This window comes from Lygodium microphyllum, chromosome 30, assembly GCF_053477565.2.
Source record: "Lygodium microphyllum isolate KBCC chromosome 30, Lygodium_microphyllum_v1.1.10, whole genome shotgun sequence".
In the NCBI taxonomy this organism is placed as follows: domain Eukaryota; kingdom Viridiplantae; phylum Streptophyta; class Polypodiopsida; order Schizaeales; family Lygodiaceae; genus Lygodium; species Lygodium microphyllum.
The window spans coordinates 58,310,526-58,333,984 of record NC_141164.1 but is presented as its reverse complement, the minus strand read 5'-3'; the positions used below and the strand labels follow the sequence as shown (position 1 = coordinate 58,333,984).

The 23,459-nt window shown below is 43.1% G+C and overlaps 1 protein-coding gene across 10 annotated transcripts in view; it reads right to left on the bottom strand.

Moving 5' to 3' along the window:
• Positions 1-23,459, bottom strand: part of LOC148009881 (uncharacterized) — an 83,020-nt gene that overhangs the window by 43,995 nt on the left and 15,566 nt on the right. For 6 of the 10 annotated variants that reach the window (XM_087672301.1, XM_087672300.1, XM_087672296.1 and 3 more), the window contains exons 3-9: positions 16,673-16,781; positions 9,575-9,683; positions 9,298-9,336; positions 9,044-9,142; positions 8,880-8,941; positions 8,655-8,757; positions 8,405-8,572 (exon numbers count right to left, since the gene is read on the bottom strand). In XM_087672301.1, the coding sequence (XP_087528427.1) occupies positions 8,405-8,572; positions 8,655-8,757; positions 8,880-8,941; positions 9,044-9,142; positions 9,298-9,336; positions 9,575-9,683; positions 16,673-16,781 (689 nt within the window). Of the gene's footprint in view, positions 1-8,404; positions 8,573-8,654; positions 8,758-8,879; positions 8,942-9,043; positions 9,143-9,297; positions 9,337-9,574; positions 9,684-13,230; positions 13,326-16,672; positions 16,782-23,459 lie in introns of those variants that run through there. The other 4 variants (XM_087672295.1, XM_087672294.1, XM_087672297.1 and 1 more) reach the window with 4 other exon arrangements.

Sequence of the window (23,459 nt, the reverse complement as noted above, 5' to 3'; positions counted from 1 at the left end):
TCCAATTGCAATACAAGCTAGAGAAATACCAAAGGGGCACTAGTGTTGGGGCCAAGTGAGGATCCAATCTCCAAGATTGATTAGCCACATCTATATTTCAGTTTATATGAATTTTATGCTTGCTGGAATTAGTGCTTCATCAAGCTACTTATCACCCTATTCAAGAAGAAGGCTAATTTCACTCTCTATAAGTTGTTGCATCAATGGGGGATTGGTTTGCATTTCAAGAGCTACTGCACTCAAAGAGAGACTACAAGGATCAGGGGAGCGAGAGTTCTGATTGAAGCCATGACGGAGGGAGTCCCACCAGATTGGCGGATAGCTACAAACACTTCTCAGACTTCGATTGGTCTCTTCTCTAGAGGGGACATTCTTCTAGCAGCCATTGCAACTAGTCGACATTTACTTTTATGGATAAGGAGGACAGTTGCTTCTAGTGAGAGGACCTTGACCAAATAGCATTCATTGGATGCTCCAAACAAAGGACCAAAGTAGTGGCACACTTCAAGAGGAAGTGGCACATTGACCCAAACCTAGCAACCTATCTTGTCAATGAATGGAGATGGTTGGCATATCAAAGGAGGCCTTTGTAATCTTAGTAGGTCCTTGGACAACTGATGTGCACCCTTGGCCAATGCCTTAGCTGCTTTCAAGGGACACCTCTAGATATTGGGGCTGAGCCATGCTTATAGTCCCTTTCTAATTCCAACTTTTGGCTTGAGATTTTGTTTTTGTTGTTTAGAAAGACTATTCCAAAGATACCTACACTACAAGGGATTAGGTCCATAGGTGACTGCACACATCTTAAATGAGAAAAAAAAATTATGGGTCCATCTAAGTTCATAATAAATAGTGTGTTAGGAGACTGCATCCAGAACTATGCTTATTTCATAAAATATAAATATGACTTTTTTTTGCACTTCTGTATGCAATTTAACTTGCACGTTTTGCGTTCATTTAAACATTCACTTAAACACACTTTGATTTACAATTTTTATGCATCATTTAATGCTACTATGAACAATTTTAAGCCAGAAAAAAAAATCTATGGAGCTACTAGCTACAAACCTATGGCTACAAGCACAAATTCTGTAACCACCAACTCCTTGGTTTTTTTCTGCCTAAATTGCATACTCATTGGGTTGCATCCAGCTTTACAAATTGAATGCGCATATTACGAAAAGATTATGCAACATAGATTGAGACAATTGAATGTATACAACAAAAATGACCAAGAGTGATGTACTACTTGAAATTTATTAAAGATGTATACATGATTTTGAAGCCAACTAGTATGGCTTTGGCAAGTACAACCGATTCTTTGCTACATGGAAAGGATTCAAGCTTCCAAGATGATGATGAGCTGTCCGGGAAGTTTCAAAGGCTAAAAAGAGGGGCTGATTTGAAAATAGGATCGAGAAGACGCAAAAACAGCAAGGAAAAACTTGGAAAACACTTGCACAATGCAAGGAGTTAATGGCTGCAAATAGATGCTTTATATGTGAACAGGAGGGGTACTTGGCAAGGGATTGTCCCAATAGATAGCAAGCTGAAAATAAGGAAGATTAGGGGTAAAGTTGCTGGGGGATACTTTGGTGAAATTTCAGAATTATTCACCAATGGATGCCAACTAGATGGAAGAGCGAGACTTTGCAAACCACTCTCAATTATTGCAACTCTACCTAGAAGCCTTTTAGTTGGCGCCAACTTTAGATCAGGCTTAGTCAAGCTCAGCAAAGCTTAGAAGGTCCAAAGCATTGCCTAATACTGAAGGGGGAGGTAGCACTTCCATCCCTCTAGATGGACACATCTAGTATATAGTGGATCTCAAGTGTATTCAGTATGCATCCAAGGTACTATTTGCTAACAATATGTTTGCTAGGAGGTCAGTAGTCACTGTAGTTGGTATGCAAGTGGTTATGGTTTTCACTACAGCTCTGAAACTCTGCATTTGCATTAGTGTATGATCATTCGAGTATGGTCATCAAATTATGATCATCAAAGGCTGATTATTAGTTGCTGACTTTCAGCATATGATCATTATTTTTCAATGGTATTCAACCAGTTTTTATGGACAGCAACATGTGAAGTAACACCACTAATAGTACAGCCATGGTTTATGCTTAGTTTATGCTTTACTGTGGTTGTTTGGTTAGAACATTTCTGAGAAAAAGTTGATGGATGCATCCACACGGGTTCTGACAACAATTAGAGTTTCTTTTTGTATGTTATGACTTAGTTATGAGGGCGCGAAATTTCTGCGCTAGTTCCAAGCTAATGAGTGCTCAAGATCACTTGGGTGATAAATTGGCTTGGCCAATTCAATTGTTGGCCACTCATTTTATTTTTTTGAGCCATAAATAATTATTAAATTTATTTTCAAATTTAATCTTCTGAAAATTAATTTAATAAAGTTGAATAGTGCTGCAAATTGTTTTGGAAGGCTGCCACTTGACAAAACTTGCCCATCCAAGGTGGAAAAACGCTTGAGACTGGGAGAGAGAGAGAGAGTAATATTCAATGGTACTCAGCTGGTTTTGTGGACAGCAACATGTCTTATGATGCCATTGATGTTTCAGCCATGATTTATGCTTGGTTTTCGCTATACTATGGTTTCGTTTTGCCTGATGAGTTGAGCTCATGAGAAATGGACATGTTGCATGATAATCTGGCAATGTTTTTGAGATTCTTTGTGAGTCTTATGTTATGTTATGTCGGCTAATAATTTTCAGCATATGTTGGGCATATGGAATGATTGAACAGCAGTGCGCAATGTTGTGTTGACTATGATGCCCTATGGAAATTCCAGTGTAGTACTTTGCTTTTGATGCATTTGGCAGTGTAATCGAGGACAATTGCAAGGATTTCAAGGGGGAGGGCTGTCATGAGGACATGTATTTTTGAAACCTCACTTAACATATGGATTAATTTTTAATCGCATGATTAAATGTTGCACATGTGAGGTGCAACTGGGGTTAGAGTAAATTTGCGAGCTCGGGACCCGAGAAAATCACGGGATGTCAAAGGCAAAAGTTGTTATAAGTTATATTGCATAGGTACTTGGTGGTATCTGGTATCAATTGTTGGACTAGGTCATTCATTTGGCCATAAGTGTCAATTGGTAACACTAGAGATGTAGCTTTTAATGATACATAATGCCAATCTAATGGTCAAAGATGGCATAAAGAGACTCAAAAATGAAATATGCCTAGGCAATTTAATTATTGGCCAATCTGATTATTTTTCTCGGCACTGAAATAATTATTACATTAATTTTCAGTAATTAAAGACTAGAAATTAATATTTAATGATGGATAATGTTGAAAGCACCATTTGGGAAGACTGTCACTTGGCATACTTGCCCATACAACCTGGTAAAAGGCTGAAGAAGAGGAAAAACGAGATCATTCTTGTTGTAGCAAACGTGGGAGAGTTGTGAGCAGCCATGGCCAACCTATTTTCAGCCATTGCAACCAGCCACGAGTGAGTTTTGAGGAGGTGATTGCAAATTCGGACCCTCCACAACTGGGCGATTCCATCCAGGTACAAGGTGAAGATGTCTCAGATATAGGTGACAGCATTTAATGCTATTGTGGCAAGGAAGCAGCTGCATTTGGCTGATTTTTCAATCATTCTTCGTGACAAAACTCTGAATTTTCTCTCTACAGCTTTCTCTCTCATCTCCCAACCATTTCACAGCCTTGCTCCAAAGATCTCAGCATTTGGACCCTTGGAGGCTGAGAAATTGCAAATATCTCTGTTGTAAACCCTAATTTACAGTAGAAATTAGGGTGTAGCAATAGCCTCAGAAAGAGTGCAAAAAATGAAAAGCTCCAAGATTTTTCAAGGCTGAAGGTGAATTTCAACTAAATTCGGGTGGAAGACTATAGCCAGCCATTGAAGTTGGGGCATTTCCATCGTCTATGAAGTAGGTGAAGGCCAATTAAGTGATCCAATCAAGGGGCAAATTAGATTGAAGACTTGCTGGTCACTTTGGACAGCAAGGGGAGTTTGGATTGCGAAGGGGATCGGAAGAATCCCATTGTAAATCAACTTCTTCTTCAATAAAGCTAAAGAAATAATGAAAGGGGCACCAATTTTGGGGCCAATCACGTGTGCATTGTCCAAGATCAGTAGGTAAATTTGTATTTTCAGATCTAACCCCCCAGGTACTCTTTGGCCTCCACCCTGCGGATCTAGGTCCCCCCACCCATGCAGCTCCAACCTAACGCAATCACCCATGGCGCCCGGTGCCCTACCACCGTCAAAAACTAGACCCCCCCGTCCTCACTATCTTATCGCCCCCCCCCCCCCCCCCCGGTTGCTCCTTCCACTTGCAGCAACAACATCCCCTTCTCCGACAGTACAGCAGTGTGTTTGGTAGGTTCTCAAAAGGGACGCGCAATGGAAACCTCTGGTCAGACGCCGGTGCATTCTACGAGTGCCCCCCAACCAAACACCTTGCACGTACTCCTCTTTGAGGAACAGCTCTTAGCAATCCGTGCCACAGAGCTGGAGCTAAAAGAAACAGTGATCTTTGGATAGGTCGTAGGACACTCCCCATCCAAGGCTCAGCTTAGGAACTGGCTTCACTCCACGTTGCGCATCGGCATGGCACAGATAGTGGAGATGATTCTCATGGGGCAAGGAATCTTCATGGTACGACTCACCTCAGCAAACGCAGCCCAAGAGTTAGTGGCTAGTTCACCCTATGCCTTCACGAAGGGGGTCATTTACATAGTCCCTTAGTACAGTGGTTTCTCAGTGGAGGCATTCGCGCTCCACAACAGTTTCCTTAGACATCCGGTCACCCTACTCTTCCCCGGACTAGCAATAGAGTATCGTCAGCTTATGGAAGACTTTGGACGGCTCTTCGGCACTGTCCTTCCCGCCTCTTTCGCAGACGTAGTGACAACCATAGGAGTCCCAAAGGTACGTGTGGCAATGAAAGAGACAAAGAACATACCACAGTTTCTAGAGATTGAGGCAGGCACACACTCCTTCAAGCTATAGGTTATTGTGACGGGGCAGCCCGGGCAGTGCCTGCGTTGCCATGACTTTGGGCACCTGGCAGCAAAGTACACGTGCTGTGGAGCCAAGGCAGCTTCACTGACAGGCCCAGAGCAGGAGACAGCCTCAGCTAAAGGACAGCGATGTAGACAGCAGGTCTGGGATCACATCCCGTCCCTCGTCATAGAGGAGATGGGACGCTCCCTCCTAGTCCCCCTTCACAAAGAAGGAACTAGAGGAGGCTTTCCATACATAAGAAGGGCAGAAATGCCCGGGAGAGGATGGCCTTTCTAAGGCTTTCTTCACTACCTACTAGGAGGTGGTGAAGGACCCCTTACTGATGGCCTTCCAAGAGATTTTCACTTCAGGACAAATACGAAGGACACTTTCAACAGGCCTCACCAGTCTTCTCCCCAAAGAGAAAGACTGGTTGGAGCTTTCCCAGTGGAGACCGATCACCTTACTCTCATTGGCCTATAGCACTAGCAAAGATGATTGGTAGGCGACTACACCTTGTGCTTCCAAACATCATCCATGACACACAGACAGGCTTTGTCTAGGATAGGAGCATCCTAGACAATGTATTCACCTTCTTTGAGGCGACAGAGTAGGCTCAACACAATGGGCAGGGACTGGCTGTACTACTCCTAGACTTTGAGAAAGCCTATGACAAGGTGGACTGGGATTTCCTAGAGGGCACCATGGTGAGGTTGGGCTTCCCCCAGGCATGGATCCGAGGGGTCTCCGCACTTTACACATCAGCTACCAGCAGGGTTCTCATAGGTGGGAGGCAAGGGGAGGAGTTTCGGCTGGAGAGATCGGTCTGGCAGGGCTGTCCCTTGGCCCCATACCTATTCTTACTCTTTGCAGAGGCGATGTCTCACTTCCTCAGGTCACGTGTGAGCAGGTTATGCGGCCTCCAACTTCTAGTGTGAGAGGAGACGGAGTTATTAGACTCAAAGTATGCAAATGATATAGCACTCTACATAGAGGACGATGAGTTGATGCAGGAGAGAGTGAGACTGGATCTTGAGGTGTTCTGTACTGCAACGGGAGTGAAAATCAACTGGCGAAAGTTGGTTGGATTTCTTACAGACCCGGACTCTAGCACGGAGTGGGGAGTCCACCTGGGATTTAGATGGGTGAGCAGAGAGCAGACCGTCTGTTACCTAGGGTTCAAGGTGGGACTCGACATCACTCCCGCCCAACAATTTCTTCCAGTTCTCGACTCTATTCGGGGTAAGCTGACCTACTGGAATACTGCTCGCCTCTCCCTAGCACGCCAAGCCCTAGTGGTTAACCAAGTCCTCCTAGCAACGGCCTGGTACATTGCCTCGTATTGGTGCTTCTCCTCATCCTGTGTAGTTCAGCTTCGCCGCCTATTAGTGCGGAACTTTCTTTGGTCCGGGTCAGATAGTTCCAGGGATTCCCAGGCCAAGGTGACATGGGCGACCATCATCCGGCATTGGTCAGAGAGAGGGCTTGGGATCATAGACCCAGAGTATCAGAGTATGGCCCTCTTGGGCAAGCTAGTAGTCCGCAGCCTCACACCAAGAGGGCAGACCTAGAAGGTCCTATTGCATGAGGGGCTTCAAGATTGTAGACCGAGCTTGGTGGTGAGTGGAGACAGTCCCTGGGATGGATCTTCACGACAGCCCACATCACCCCCCCAGATCCCCCTTCCTACGCAGCTTGCTCCATGTGTAGCAGGGCTTCCGTAAGGCCCTAATCCAAAGCCCCCCCAGGCTGCGAGAAGGAGATAGACCGTTAGCAGGTGATCTAGAACCCCCAGTAAAAGATCAGGAAGGGCCACAGATTGGCAAGCACCCCCACATCCAGTGGACCTATTGTAAGGCTGGCCCAACTCGTACCATGAGGACATGGCGGGAGATATACAAGATGGTGGACGAGGAGGTGCTAGAGCGAGTATCAGGGTGCCAGAGAGAGAAGTGGAGTTGAGGAGAAGGGAGATAGACGCAGCAATACCTCAGGAGTGGCTTGCACCCCCACAGGAGCCAGTAGAGCCCAGGGAGGTATGGGCCGCAAGGTTTTCACCAGCAAATATCCCCCTACAGGTGGCAAGTAGAGTGGACGGCGCTCCACCTGGATCTTCTTCACTGTGCAAGAGGGGGGGCATCTGGCCCTTGATAGAGGACAACAGGATGAATCCTAAGGGGATAGTTATCCTTTCATGGAGGAGGATTCGGGTGATTGACCTTCAGGGAAAGACATGGCGGCTGGACTCTTATGTCTTCTGGGAGAAGCTCAGGGAGTGGTGGCTCTAGATTTGGGAGAGCAAGCCACTTGATGAGCTGGAGTGGTATCCGAGAGAGTAGCTATGCTCGACTACTACGGTCGCCAAGAAGCCATCGAGGTTCCTAGAGTACACAACCAGGATTGGTAGACACATACTGATGCAGGAGGACATGGATTGGGCACAGCAGGCACTGGGCAAAGCACAGCATCACGAAGCCTTCTGGCGTCGCCTATGGAACAGTTGGAGGCCAAGGAGGGTATTTTATTTCTTATGGTTGGTGGCACATGGAGGCTTGGAGGTGGGAAGTTGGCTAGCCCAGATGTAGAAGGAGGGAGGTTGCAAGCGCTACACACAACAACCTCTAGAAAACCCAAAGCACTGCCTTTGGTCATGTGAGACGGCGCAGCTTGTGTGGAGAGGAGCATGCCACATCCTTCGTCGTATAGCACCCAGCCTTGGATGTATCTCATGGAGAGCTTTCTACTGGCAAGCAATCAGCCAGGGCCGTCACCTTCTATATGAGGCCGGAATGCAAGACATGATATTCTTTAGAGGCAGGGTCGTGCGCAATGGTCGGTTTGGAGGCTCTACCCATCCGCCAAGTACTGGAGCCTACAGACCGTTCTGAGGTATGGGAGATAATAGGGAGTCTTACTGGATGGCATATCTGGAAGGCGCGGCGTCAGGAGACTTTTGGAGGAGAGAGACTTTCAGTACAGGCGACCTTAGCAGAGCTCTGAACCTCCATCATCCACTCCCTCCACGGCTGATGGAACCAGGTGCAGGGCAAGTCCAAGGCTCGTCAGGAGCACCATTGTCATTTCATGCGCACTTGGGGCGGCCATGACCTGTTTTTCGTGATGGAGGCAGGCAACCCCAGATGGCGATACACCCCTCCTCCATGGCTTCTTGCCCCAATGCCCCCTAGACCGCCCTAAGAGGCTTGTACATCTGATATATCTGTGACTCTGCATCACCTACAGCTATTCAGGTTTTTTCTGAAGTAATATAATTAGCCACACTTTATTTGCAAAAAAAAAAAAAAAGGCAGGATCCTTCCTCCAAAAGCCAAACTTTACTTCTAAATGGCTGGCAATATTTGCACAAAAACAACCTGATCGGCAACATAAACCATACCAAGTCTTCTTTTGCTTGCTTTAATTGAAGTTGAAGATCTCTATTCATCTCTCCAAAACTCCACAAATGCTCTGAATCATGTAAGAGAACACCAGCCCTATTGTGAAAGCCTTCAGTCGCACAGAAACCAGTGGCCTGTTCTCGCACTTTCCACATTCTTTCAACCACCTGTCAATCTCAATACCCTTTGTATTAAGAGGTTACTGGAGTTTAAAGATTGTCAGAAATAAATAATGGCCAGTACTTGTACCTTCTCATAAGCTTCACATTTCTCCTGTGTTTTGTCCAACTCAGTCTGAACTTCGAGAGACATGCTCTGTACTTTCCCAAGTTCTGCAGTAACCTCACCCAACCTGTAGTAAACAGGAATCAATGGCAACTTGATTTGAATTAAACTATGCACATCAAGACAAATCCTCCCTTACTCAGGTGGCTTGCTGTTTCAATAATAGATCAAGAATGAACCCTATTATACCTGTCCTCTAATTCACTGATTTCTTCTGTCATGGCATCTTCTTTCCTTTGAAACTTTTCAACCTAGATTACCAAGTACAAATACAATCTACTCTGGTGTTAGTAAGGACATATAAATATATGGTATTAATAAGCGCACTATCTACTAAAGACATGTAAATATACCTCCAATATACAACGATCTCTATCAGAGAGGGCAGCAGCTGCTCGAGTTTGGAAAAACTTCACCTCCTTTTCTAAACTGTTGTTCTGCCATACAAACAACTGGTTCATGTTTTTCCCACTCTGTTAACAGAAGCTTTCAAGCTTTTCTAGACCCCAATCAAAAGTGAAAGAAAGAAAATAAGAGCACACTTGAGCAGAAAGGCACAAAGACAAAGGAGTGAGTCATTGCATCAGATTTCTGAGTTCAGATTTACCTTTTCTCTTTCTGATTTAAGCAGTTCAGCAAACTTACTCTGTAACAAACAGGACATATGAGAGAAAGAAATGTGCAAGGTATCAATTTACCTTGCAAAACTTAGATATGATGGTTTAAACTGTATGTTATGGTGCTACTTGACTAAGTTCTAAACCATCAACTGCATGGTGCATTGCATAAACTACAGTCGAAAGAAGTGCAGGCCTAACTGTGACCTATCAAAGACTTTAAACAATCCTAGGTAAGAGCAATTGTTTTGTATAAACAGATACTACCTTGATATTATAAACTTCTGATAGCTCTTCTTGCAATTTCGCATTTTCCTTTTTGTAAGAATTCAGTTTCTGTTGGCATGCTTCAAGCTCATGCTCCAAAGTTGTAGACCTGACACAATATTTCAACTTAGTTTATTGATGTTTTCATTATTTAAAAACAAACGAAGAAAATTAGCAGTAGGAAATCATTGTGACTAGTATTTTTTATTAAGTGACCTGAAAAATAGCCAAACAGAAACAGCTATTCTGTGGCTAAGGTTATCACACCTTACTCTTTACAGATCTCATGATTATGAAATTGGAATTCGGTTTTCAAAAGTCATTTTCAAGTTTTGAGGCATGTCAGAGCTGCTCCCAGTGTTAGATTAGTCAAATTCCATGTACAAATTTTTTCTGCAATGTTTTGCAACTCCACATCTAGAGATCTTTCATTTTCAGTTGCGGTTTCATCGGTTCCAAGCTCTGAATGGATTTCATGATATGAAGGGAGAAGAAAGTAAAAGGGAAAATTTTAAATGGGAAAATGTGTGGAGATATGCCAGGGTTTGCAAAAGAAGACATTGACACTACAACCACAATTGAAACAGAAAGAGCTCAAACACAAATAGAGAAGAACGAGAACTTTGAAGTGAATAAATGAATGTTGTAAATGAAGGAAAGAGTATACAAGATGCTCAAAGGCAGAGCTGTCCAACAGCCGATGACTCTCATGGGAGCAGACTGAGGGAGCAGTCAGAGAGTGATATCCACCAAACATAGATCCCAAGTGATGGAACCACTAGTTAGAACTCAGATTATGTTGAAATAGAAGGGCAACAGGCTCAAAACCAAAACACAGCAATGTCTAGGGCTAGAATTGGTAAACGCAGCAATGTAACCATCCGAGGATGATGTCAGCTGATCAGTAACAGCAGTAGGAGGCTGGGCAACAAGGATAGAAGGTGAAGCTGATGTAGATTGGGCCTGCACTGCAATAAACACAAGCTGTATCATGCTCACAAAGAGGTTGGACAGCAGGGTGGCTTGCACAAACTGTAAATGCAGCTGTTTGATGGCTCCACATCAGGTCACTAGCACCTGGAGGCAACAGGCAGCAATGGTGGACAGGGCACCACGGGCAGATCATGGATGATGATGTGGCAACAGTTGCTATGGGTTGGACAACTAGTGGAAGGAGAGTTGATGGCTGAAAACCTACAAAACAAGGGATGACCTGAGTGGCCAAGCAGCCTCCTATTTATAGATATGGATCCTCCCAAATTTTGGGTGTTTGCTTATGGGACACTAGAACCTTGGTAATTTTTGAGTTTTGAGGCTGTTTTAATGAGCTAATGAAGACTTAATGTGTAATGCATCTTTTTTAGCTTAACACCCCCTCTAAAGCCCAAAACTAAAACCATGAAAGGGGGGCAAGCATAGCTCAAACCATAATACCCCCAAAGCATCCGACCCCAAATTAGCTAGGGCATCACGCCAAGGGTGCATGTGGACTGCCCAAGGACTAGGACTACAATAGATGACTTAATAAGAAAAGTATGGCTAAGCCTAAAGGAAAGGGAATCTAACTAGCCTAAGGTTCCCACTGGTGACCTAGGACTTTTAAGAGACTAGCCTAGTGGGAGACAATGACCAAACCAATCAAAGATGCCATAGGGCGCTGATTAAAAGGGGAAGCTAGGATCCACCGCACCAATGGGCAGCCGCATGAATACGGATACCAAGGGATGGAGAAACTCCACAACCCCCCTAGGGAAGACTCCCCTCAGCTACCTTCGAGTAGCACTAACGTTGCCAAAAGGGGCTAAGGCTGGTTTGGGAATTGGTATTAAAGTCTACTTTGTATGGGTAGAATACCCTTACCTATAGATGGTATGATTTTGGATGTGGATCTAATACCCTTGGCCTTTAGCAACAATTCTCATCTACATGGTCTGGTTTCTAGCAAAATGTACAAAAGCTATTCTTTTTGGGTAAGTAATACTAAAAGGGTCTTTGTGATGATTGGACTATACCACCCCCTTTTTCCTTCAAATAAGGAGACTAAGTATTGGCATCAAAACGTAGTCCATATAAAGAGCTCTCTAAAATGAATGAATGAATGTTATAAATGAAGGAAAGGGTGTATAAGATGCTCAAAGGCAGAGCTATCCAACAATTGATGACTTTCAAGTGAGCAAGCTAAGGAAGTAGTCAGAGAGTGATGTCTATCAAAGACAAATCCCGAGGGCTGTAACCACAATCAAAGCTAAGGTGATGCTGAAAATAGAAGAGCAATAGGCTAGAAACCAAATTGCAGCAGTCTTGGGACTAGAACTAGTAAATGCAACAATGTAACCACCCGAGGATGATATCAGTTGATCATCAACAATAGAAAGTTGGGCGACAGTTGTAGAAGGTGAAGGTGATGTAGATTGGGCCTACATTACAGTAAATGCAAGCTATATGATACTCAAGAAGAGGCCGGAGGGCAAGGTGGTCTGCACAAATTGTAAACACAATTGTCTAATGGCTCTAGATCGGTCCCTAGCACTTGGAGGCAGCAAGCAGTACCAATGGACAAGGCACTAGGGGCTAGTGATGCCATGGTAACAATTGCTGAGCTCTGATACCATGTAAAGAAATGCTCTACCACAAAAAACACAACACAATCATATGACAAATGCACAAACTAATAAAGATACACACTTAGGGTTAGGGTAATTCAGAGACAATAAGTACAATGAAAGATAATGAATGAAAACTAAATAGAACACACTATGCAATGAAGAATACTGGCTCCCAAACTCTCATGTCTTGAGGTACGGAGGCAAAGAGTATGAGCTGGAGAGTGTGTCATACTTTGATGGATCCCAAAACGCAACAAGGCAACCTCTGGATGTGTTTAATAGCAGCAAACGCAGCAGTAGAATGGCGGATCGGGGTCTCTGATGGGCAATAGACTAACCAAAAACTTCAAAAGTAGCAGTGTAGGGATGACATGGTAGTTGGAGATAACTAGGAACAGTAAAATGCAGCTCTACGCAATAGCAACCAAGCTGGGCGAAAGCAAGATGATGAAAACGCAGCACTATGGGAGGTCGCCAACTGTATGCGACAGTTGGTCGGGCTGAAACACAATCTTTCAGGTGATGGGCAACAGCAAATGCAAGTTTCTAATGTAGATAGCAGCTGCCTTGATGTCCAGCAATGAAAGGATGGTTGAAAATAGTTGAATTCTGTGATGGAGGGTTGAGAAGCAAGCACCTAATGGTAGATGACGATGGTTGGTGCGCAGATCGGATGATGTATGCTCGCGTAGAGAATGCCGAAAGATCCCCAAGAACAAAAGAACTCTACTTTTTGCACAAAACTCAAGGTAGAAAGCATGCACGACATGAACAAGAGACCAATTGGGTGCAATCTCCCCCCATGCCTTGTGTGAGCGCTCCACAAAGCATGTATTTTTTGTATTAATAATCTTCAAGCTCAAATAATTTTTTGAGTTTGCTTTAGCACAAAATAGAAATAAAGCTAATGGGCGGGAGCCCAAAGAGTCAGGCATACCCAATACAATGTCCAAATACAAATATCATAATCATGAGCCCATGCGCATACAAAATAATAAATAAATATCCAACGCCTCAATAAATAGGCGCGACAAAATATAGACACCATACCTAAGGTATGCGCCTATCAAAATATAAATGATAACTCGAATACATGCTATCCTCCAATGCTTTCCTCCGCCACTGCTGCTATCTCTACACATCAACTGAAGCATTCACAATCATTAGTAAAATAATACAATTAAACCGACAAAAGTGAATACCTAGCAATCTTTAACTACATAAATAAATCAACTGGTTAGAAATCAATCCTAACCTTAATTTATCACGAGTGCGCACTCTAAACTCATAAACGTTTATTAATTTAATATGTATTTTGCGGAATTACCCGCTATGGAATCACCCATGTACACACTAAATTAATGAAACGCCCGAAAAGGATAGGCGTCCCCATCAACTTCTCGCACAAAGAATCCACTTTGTGTATGAGCCCCGGTCAACAAAGTTTACACAATCCACCGTAAAACCTCACGGAATCCACCGTGGCACGGAATCCACCGTGAAATATGCCTCCTGGCATCAATGGTGGACATCTCCGGCTGAGAATTCCTCCATAAAAGAAGTGTAGACAGCAAAGCTCTAGCACCTACAAGCTCCAAAAACAAGATTGTGGTTGGGGAGTCTTCACCTTAGGAGGAGGACAAGTGGAGGTTGTGGATTCATATATCTACTTAGGGGTCACATTCACTACATCCACTGGAAGATTCACCATGGCATAGGCAGCCAAAGATCGACTCACACGAGGATACGCAGCATTGGCCATGATGGAGAGATAGTGCCATCATGCACTTTTCCAATCACTGACATCGGACAACCATAGGCTTAGCATTGTCAAAATTCTCAATCACTGCCATAGCTTTTTACAAATGTGACCTGCAGAACATACCCTGCTTGGAGTCCCTGGATCTCTCAATAAAAAGCATATCTCCTCTTGCTTTCTTCTAGACAATCATTCCTCAACTCAAGGCGCAGCCTGCCATCACACAAATCATTGACATTAGTGCTCCATGGCCGTGGCATTACGAATTTTTTAGATTGCTGATGAAAATGCACCTGTTTATGTTTCGACCTTCTGCACGTGACGAGCTGTAACTAATCTTCAAGATGCTCATAGGTCTTTGATAGAGCATCAAGTCAGCTTCATTTTCATAAAAAAAGTTTCAAAAATCATCAAGTATAGCTCCTGCAATGCCAAAAAAACTAGGCCACTGTCAAAAACCCTAATTGTGACTCCATAGCCATTTTCACCTAAGCTTAAAAATCTCATCATTTTCTCTCTGCTGCCATCTGGAGCAACCCATTGCCAATTCGATCTACTGTCCCAGCATCAAATCAAGGAGGAGGGGAAGGACTTGGAAAGATCGAAGAAGGATCGATGACCCTGAATTAAGAAGATTCAAGTTCGACATCAACTCGGACATAGTCTTTACATAGTGTGTTTTCATACTGTCATTACTTGTGTCTCTTGACACACTGTAATCTACTCTTCCACTAATATAATCTGAGAATTCTGGAGTTGATTTGCTATTGATCCTTGGTCATGACAATGATGAACAAGAAGATCTTAATGCAAATGCAAAGCAACATTACTCTTGTTGCGCACTTGCAGTACATAGAAGTCTTGTTTGCATCACTTGTAGGTAATGTTGGAGATGCCTACACCAAAGAGAAAGCTAGACTACACCGACAAGAAGATCAACAATGAATTGAAGATCTATGTAAAAATAAATGCTGAAAACCTCAAGGACCTCACGGTTCTTGACCTAATTTTTATTGACTTTTTTAGCCTTGTATTGCTAGCCCAAAATGCTCCTGTCATAAGCTTGTAAACTCCTCATGTAGCCTTGTACTACAGCCTCTGTACACTTTGTGAGGCCCCTGTTACAGCCTCTAGATGTCCACCATGTTTGTGGCACCCACACTTAGCCTTTTTAGTGACAGCCTTCTCTGGTGTTTTGCCATGTTTATGGTGTGTCCACACTTTGCAAGTGTTGCTCTCACTAAAGCCTCTACACACTTTTTGTACTTTCTGGTTGTGATTGAGGAGGGGTGTTGAGATATTTCTAATCACCCACTATGGCCTCTTTGTATAAGGTAGTTCTGGGCTTAGGACATGCAGGCAGACTGAATCCCATAGGCACAGATTGGGAAATTGCTTCTATAAAGCATTGTACTTGATTGTCACTTTCATATAGAATGAATACAATATTATGATGCTTTCCTCTTTCAGTTAGTGTCATTGTCATTGTCTGTCTAATACACAAGAATGCCTTTATGAGTCCAAGTCTCAATCTTGGAACCTAATTCACTTGTGTAACAATCGTCTCTTCTTTGTCTATGTCACCATGAGTTTGATCTCTATCTTCCAACCTCCATAGCTCTTGCCATGCTCTAGATCCGTGTTTTCCAACAAATTGATAGCTTTTATACCTTACAAACATGCACAAATACATGCATACATATTATGTACACTTACTTATATTACAATTTGCACAAGTAATTATATTTATATGCATATAAGATTTGAAAATAGTGTAATTCAAGGCCTTGTAATTTACAAACAAAATGATGGAATTAACTACAACTTGTGAGCAAAAGGCATAATATTAAAGCACATGTTTAAAATAATGACAAGTTAGGACCTTAGTACATCAAAATAAAATCACACATATTCAATTGATATTGTTTAGCTTAGAGCTTCATCTTCAGGATAACTATAGCCCATAAGAGGGCCGAATAGCCGAGATATAGGACTGCCATCTTTGTTCACTTTTTCTGATCATGCACCACCTTCACCCGCTCTTTAATGTTTTACTATCATTTCACCCTTTCTCATCTCCTGCGAGTATTAAGACACAAATCACATTGTACCATGAGTGACATAGTATGAAGTATTGGAGTGTTGTATGAGGTATTGGAGTTGTAGCCATACTATCATAGCTGATCCCTTATGAGGCACTATGTAGGGTAAGTTGATGCATTGATTTAGATTATGAACCATTTGTCATAAATGACACTATATGCACATTTTTTGACATCAGCAAGTCTTATATGCATTTGAAATTTGAAATGCCCGCGCATGAAAAGGAGTCCCATTAATTGTGGTGGGTAAGGAGAAGGCAGGTAGGCTAGGCAGAACAGGGCAGGGGACACAGCGGAAAGAGACTCTTGATATTGTCTATCTTGATTTTCTCCTCCTCTAGCCCTAGCAACTTTTTCAGCTGTCACTAGACAGTTAAAATAGTTTTAGTTTGCATTTGTAGAAACCACAATTCAAATCGTGGGAATACAATCCAAAACATTCAATCACCACAAACAAAACAGCTCTTCTAACAGCAGCATACATGTGAATATAATTTATATTGCAAAGTGAAATACACATGCATGCCATGAAATAGTCGGGCTGGTGGGCCTCATCCCACATTTGCAATCAAGTTCTGGCAGCAATATGATTAAAGAACATGAATAACAAAAGCATGCATCACATGTGCACCTTCGACCTTGGAACCGAGGAACAAAATCCAAACTCCAATCCAAACTACCAAATCCACTAGCATGTGTTGCAGAAAGCTCCTCAACCCTTTGTCGAAGTCCATCTCGCTCTGCATTATCACAAATAAATATCAAGAGCTTAAGTTTCACCACCTTCACAATCTACACCAAGGCATTTAGCTTTATAAGGAATATCAAAAGTAACTTTGAACAGTTAACCTAGACAATTAGCATTGTCAAAAAAAGGAAAATGTACGCAACTTGTATAACGTTCAAGCTTTACTTAATCTTATCTTCACAACTTGCATAACCTTCAAAATTTACTTAATGAAATTTTTATAATGACTGTATAAGTGAAACCAAAGATCTCACACCAAAAAAACTCTCAGGATACACCTTGCAAAGATCATAATGTTTCACAACCTGAATCTCACAATTTCAGAAAGGTTGTTTTAAATGGAATTGGGAACTGATATCTTCAACTTTTGGGTTCTTACCCAACTGTTCATCATTAATTGTACAGGCTCTTAAAGATAGCTTCATCTTGCTGAAGAAAGCCCCCTATTTTAATGACCTGAAGAGTATTGTCCTTGAGTCTCAGATTTCGCCTTTAAACTTTACTTATCCACTTTGACTCCTAAAACTTGGGACTTACTGAGAATAGGACAAATAGACTGCAACTAACAAATAAGGTAACTGAATACAGACTACCATGGGAAATCTGGATGTCCAGTAAGTGAGCAAAACATGGTCAAAAACAAATGAGTTCTGATGACAGGGACATGATCATGTTGGAACTATCTCTATGCTCTCTATGAAGTGTGGATAGGTAGGCATGAACACCCTCTATTTAGTTCATACCTATGTAAATGGACTCTTAAGGGGTTTTGCATGAAAAGTTTGGTGGGCTGCATGTGAGCACACAAATTGATGAGAATAAGTGGCATGTGGTCATGCAAAAGGAAGAAGACTATGAGCTTCCAAACAAGACTATGGTGGTCATGGACAGAAATGATAGCATGGTATTCTGAAAATCTCTCCTACTACCTTGCAAAAGCAGCTAATGGGTCTGCTTGGTTGGCACTTTATGTAAGCAAGGAGCTCCCTATCTAAGATTTATGAGAAATGTTGGAAGAGCTCATTGCACTCAGATGTTGAGGGTCTGCCTGTTGGCTTTGACCTGTTGGAGGCAAGGGGTGGCCATCATAGCGTATTTGTGCGCAATTTGTTCTTTAGAGATCATCACTGGCAGAGGATTTTGGGTGCCTCTTCGGCATGGTTCTTCCCCCTTCCTTTGCCAATGCAGTGATGGCCGCAAGGGTCCCAAAAGTATGGGTGGTAGTGAAAGATACCAAGAAAATACCCAAGTTTCTAGAGATCAAGGCTGGCAAGCACACCTTTAGACAGCATATTATTGTGACACGACAGCCAGGTCAATCTTTACAATGCCAAGGTTTTGGGCACCAGGCTGCGGAGTGTACCCGCCTTAGTGCTAAGGCAACCCAGCAGGTGGATGCATGTTGGGACCCATTGATAAAAGTGCCCAAAATGAGGGCACAAGCCCTTTTTGGCGCTGTCAATGCGAATTCCTAACTGAGGTGGATGCACAAAAGAAGTGGTTTATCAACACCCCCTTTCAAGCCCAAAAAGGGATGAAGAAAGAGGAGCAAAGAGAGATACGAAGAAGACGCGGAGGATCTGAGAGATCCAAGATTTCCACCTAAAAGGTAACCTGTATGGTAAGGAACAATAGATTGGATGTAACTAACTCTACCTCGAGAGAGAAGCCACTAGCTTTGTAACTCCATGCTGGAAAAATTCAAAGGCCTTATCACCAAGTCACGGCTACACCTCCACGGCCCCGATCTAGGTGGTACCTAAAGATCCTAGGTATCATAGGAGAAATGATTGTGCGACGACAGCCATCCCCAAAGAGTAAATGGTGTGGAAGAACTTCATGATGAGTAGGTGCCCCCTCTAACGATGGAGGTGCAAGGGCCCCCTCTAAAGCCAAAGAAGTACAAGCCCCCTCTTGAGGGCAAAGAGAGTACATGCCCCTCTTTCTCCTCCACTACCAGAAAGAGGGAAATCTAAAAACTCATGGATCATGGGATTTGAATCATCTTATGATGACAAAGGAAGTGCTGCCAGCCATGCCAAAGAAGGTATTTAGGGTGGCAAAGATGTCGAAGAACTCCCAAAGGTGGTGTCTCGAACCTAAGTAGTTGAGGGTGGGAAAAAGTGAGGCTCATCCTAAGCCAAGGGTTGGCAACAATCAGTGTCTCTCAATGGAGTGGACTACGGAGCTGAAGTAATGGAAGGTGTCGAACAACCACTGTCTCTTGAAGGAGCAGACTGCCAAGGGGATGGTATCCAACCATCACTGCTCTCAATGGAGCACACTATAAAACCGTAGGTTGTCAAGGTGGTATTCCTAAAACCATAGAAGAAATAGAAACAACCTTCGTAGCACATTGTGGCGGTCACAAGGAGACCATGGCACCTCATGATCCTCTTTTTGCTCGAGAGGACTTAGTACACATCCAATGCATCTTATTGGCTTGAGCATAAAAATCTCAAAGTCAATGCAAAATAAACTCTATGGCACAGAAGGGAGAGGTTGCACAACGAGTGCCTAAGGATAGACACATATAGGTACCATGTCTCTCAACGGCTAGGAGAGGCAGGGCTTGCATTACTAGCATAGCAATGGCCAAGATGTAGGATGGACATCAAATAGTGGCATGGAGCAGAGGTCCCACACCTCAACATCATCTTCCGAGCCCCTCCTTAGTGGATCCTATTACACTTATCGTGTTCCTCCTAAGTTCTGGTGTGAACGCTCCCTTATCCCACGTGCACTTTTTACCTTCTAGTTGGAGAAAGGTGTTTTCTCCATGTAAACACCTGTTAGTGGGCATGATACACTTAGTATCTTAGGGACTGTACTTTCATTCATTCTCACATAGTGGATATAACCTTCCTGCGCTCTCCTCTCCTGCTAGTCACTTGTTCACTATGAGTGTGTGTATGCTGCTGAACACTAGCCTAACATTGGTATTAGAGCCATACCTCTCAACCGCCGCCACTTGTGTGCTGCCATAGCTGCCATTGAGCCTCGAGCTCAACTACTCTCCAATCTTCTCAATTTGCATGTCACCTTCAATTCAAGCTTGACTACCTATTGTATTACCCATCTTGTGTGCCCCCATCACCAACTCAGGCCTGCACTACCTATCATATCTCGCCACGCTAGCCTATCCACGTACAACCCAACAATCCTAGCCCAACGCAACTCCAAGGCAGGTCCATTTTCCCACATGTAGCACGTTCAAGTTGCCACAACCCGTCTCCTCAAGTTCACTCAGTTTCTCCATATGCACCGGTGCCCAAGCCTTAATCAACATTAAGCCACTTCAAATTACCTTTGTTCGCATAGAGTACCTCTATCGAGCACAAATCTTGAGGATTTAACATCAAATCTCAATATTTCTCAAATTTCTTCAAGAATTTTGGACTTTTGCCAAAAAATCCCAAATCTCACCAAACTTTTGGGGATTCTACACTCCGTGCTCAAAAATTGCTTGATCTTGTGCCAAAATTTAGGGCTTTTCACATTTGAGCTCAAATTTCACCAATTAAATTTGGGGCTGAAACCAACCGTTGTTCTCAGATAGAGTAGTAAAACCTGATCAAGCACGTAATTATAGCAATTAATAACTGAGCACAAACTAAAATGCACACATTACATTAATAATCTTGGACAATAGACACCCAGTTGGCCCCAAAACTAACTCCCCTTTCAGTATTTCGTTAACTTTGATTGCTAATGGATAGTGTACAAGTTGAGATTAAATAATCTCCTTTGTTGATCTGATCAGCACGCAATTCGGGCCAATTGCCCCTTGATTTTCACCTAGGACTTGCACAAATGGAACCACCAACTAGGCAAATGCTGCCCCAATTTACAATGGATGGGCTAGCATGTAAAATCCATGTCAATTCCATGAATTTCAAGTGCTGATTTCAATGTATGATGCCTTCTCCTATTTTCAAGAGTCCCAAGGTGGCTGTCAAACCCTAATTTCTATAGAAATTTAGGGTTTACAACAGAAATCCTCTTGTTATCCACCGAAACTGGGCTAAGATCCGCTGAGAATGGCTGAGAAATGCAGAGATCTTTCGAGAAATTACTAGAGAAGATGAGCGAAAGCCAAGATGAGAGAGAAATCTGATTTTCTTCGTGAGAAAATCCAAAATCTACCTGCTGCCTGCTCCAGCCTGCATTTAATGCAATCACGTACTGCCAACCACCTCCAAAATGCTATCACCTAATCAACAATGCTGTTGCCCACCCCTAGAAGGTGTCTCCTTGCTATCTCCTGGCTACTAAGGCCCCTAGATGACCATCTTCTACAACAAATTGCTGTTCTTTGATCAGAAAATGGACCAGCAACTCCCTAAAAAAGTACAAGTTTACTTGATTACAAGATACATGATGGCACTAAGCCATCATGTGAAACGGTTCTAGTTCTAAGAGTTACAAGGTCATGGCAAAGATATAGAGGAAATTGCCATATGCCAGGGACGCAAGTCCTCCCGGGAAAGTAAGTCAGAATGCTGAAAAAGATCTATCTGCCAATACAAGGGGCCCTTAAGCCTAGCAATATGCCGCTGAACATTACAGGCGGAATCAAAAAGAAAAGCATTCCGAATGGTCCAGTTATGCCAACAGCCCCAATATCGAAGAAAGTGAAACACGAGCTTCATATGTGGCTGTGCCGGTGTTGGGTATTTGGGCTGCACAAAGACCCAATCAAAGGCCTTAGAGAAACCAACCACTGCTCTCCAAACGGCTGACAAGAACGACCATATTTTCTTAGCGATAGGGCAAGAAAGAAATCGGTGACGGGCAGATTCGACACTGGTGATGCAAAAGAAACAATTGCCATTGGATATTCGTTGCTTGGAAAGAGCCGAAGCAAGCGGAAGACCCCCAATCATCACCCTCCAAAGAAAGACCTTATATTTGAAGGGTGTCTTGTTCAGCCACCCTTCCATCACAATTGCCCTCCACCATGACCGGGATTTACGCAATCCCCATAGCGCATTAGCTTTAGTGACCAGCCAGTGATGATCTTTAATCAGAAGATGATAGACCTGGTTAGCGGAAGCTTTGTCTAAACTCAGGCGGCCTTCAAAGTCCCAATCCTGCCAAGGACGATCCGAAGCAAGGGCAGGAAAGGGTTGTCTGCTCTGGAGCACCATCAAAAGCTGTTCCCATAAATGCCTGTATCCACGAGGGATCCTAAAGATCCTCCTGGCTGTACGAAATGATATCAACACATTGCGACTGGCAAGGGTGGCATCCGCGACTGAAGTTAAGCCCAAACGTGCCATACGGTTGAATTGTGGTCGAAGCTCTTGTTTACCTTCCCATGAAAGTAACCGCGAGACTGCCAGCAATTCCAGCTGAAAAGAATTAGCAACTAAGCGATCCTCCACTGGATGCCACTGAGCCTTCCGGAGGACCAGTTTCCAGGAACATACCAAATGGGTAAGCAGTGATCCCTCTCTCTCTCTCTCTCTCTCTCTCTCTCTCTCTCTCTCTCTCTCTCCGTGAAGTAATTGAATTTAGTAGTAAATATTTTACATCAGACCATCAAGTCGGCTTAGAAAAAAACAAAAAATAATAGTCATGAGGGAAAGTCTACACAGACTCTAACACAGAAGTATCACACTGAAAGCACAGCTGGTGTCGAGTGAACAATGTCCAACCAGGGAGTAGCAATATCAGGAAGAACCAGGTCAGCAAACTCCTAAAAGGATGGGGGGAGCCTGTGTGTGTGTGTGTGTGTGTGTGTGTGTGTGTGTGTGTGTGCGTGTATGTGTGTGTGTGTAAAACTAAATGAATGTCTGAGACCACCCCCCCAAAAACGTTTTCTCAGTCTGCACAAGTATTTTTGCTGAGTGGCAACCTTCTAAACCCATTTTTCAGCATTATCCAGCCATTTAATTAATTTTTAGATTTAAATATTCTTGAAATTTAATTTCAGCCCTTCTGACCTTGCTCAAAATTAAATGTGCCCATCCATAGTTAAATTGGCTAGGCCATTTGCAAATTGGAGTAGTCCCCAACCTCTATTGACCCTTAGATTGGCATTAATTAGTTAATTAATGATAGTCCCTAGTATCACCATTAACAGTTATTGACCAAATGACTATTAGTTGGTGTCCAAACTAACACCAACTAACCCCCAAAGCCCAACTGGCATAACTTATCACAACTTTTGCCTTTGGCACCCACTTCATCCTCGGGGTCCTTGGCATGTTACCATGAAATAACTGCCATGTGCATCACATGCTAAACAACCTTGCACATTTGATTAATAACTTAGTCAAATGTTATCGGCAAGATTAAAGCATCTTAAAATTTCACATCCTCATGACACATCTCCCCTTGAAATCCCTTCAATCGTCCTCAATTGCACTTGCATTGTGCCAAAAGAAAAGCATACTATATTGGAATTTCCACAAGGCATCACAATCACAACATTGGCTACTGTTGTCCAACCATGCCATATGCCCCAAACCTATTGAAAATTTCCAACCAGCATAAACATGATAAATCTGAAATATAATTCAAAACTATTGTCAGAAACCCATTGGATACATGCATAACTCATGTTTCTCAACTGTTTTGACTTCACAACCATAGTAAAGCATATTCTTCTTAGCAATCATGTTTGTCATGCCTTGTCATCTCCTACTCGTGAGCCTCAATCTGA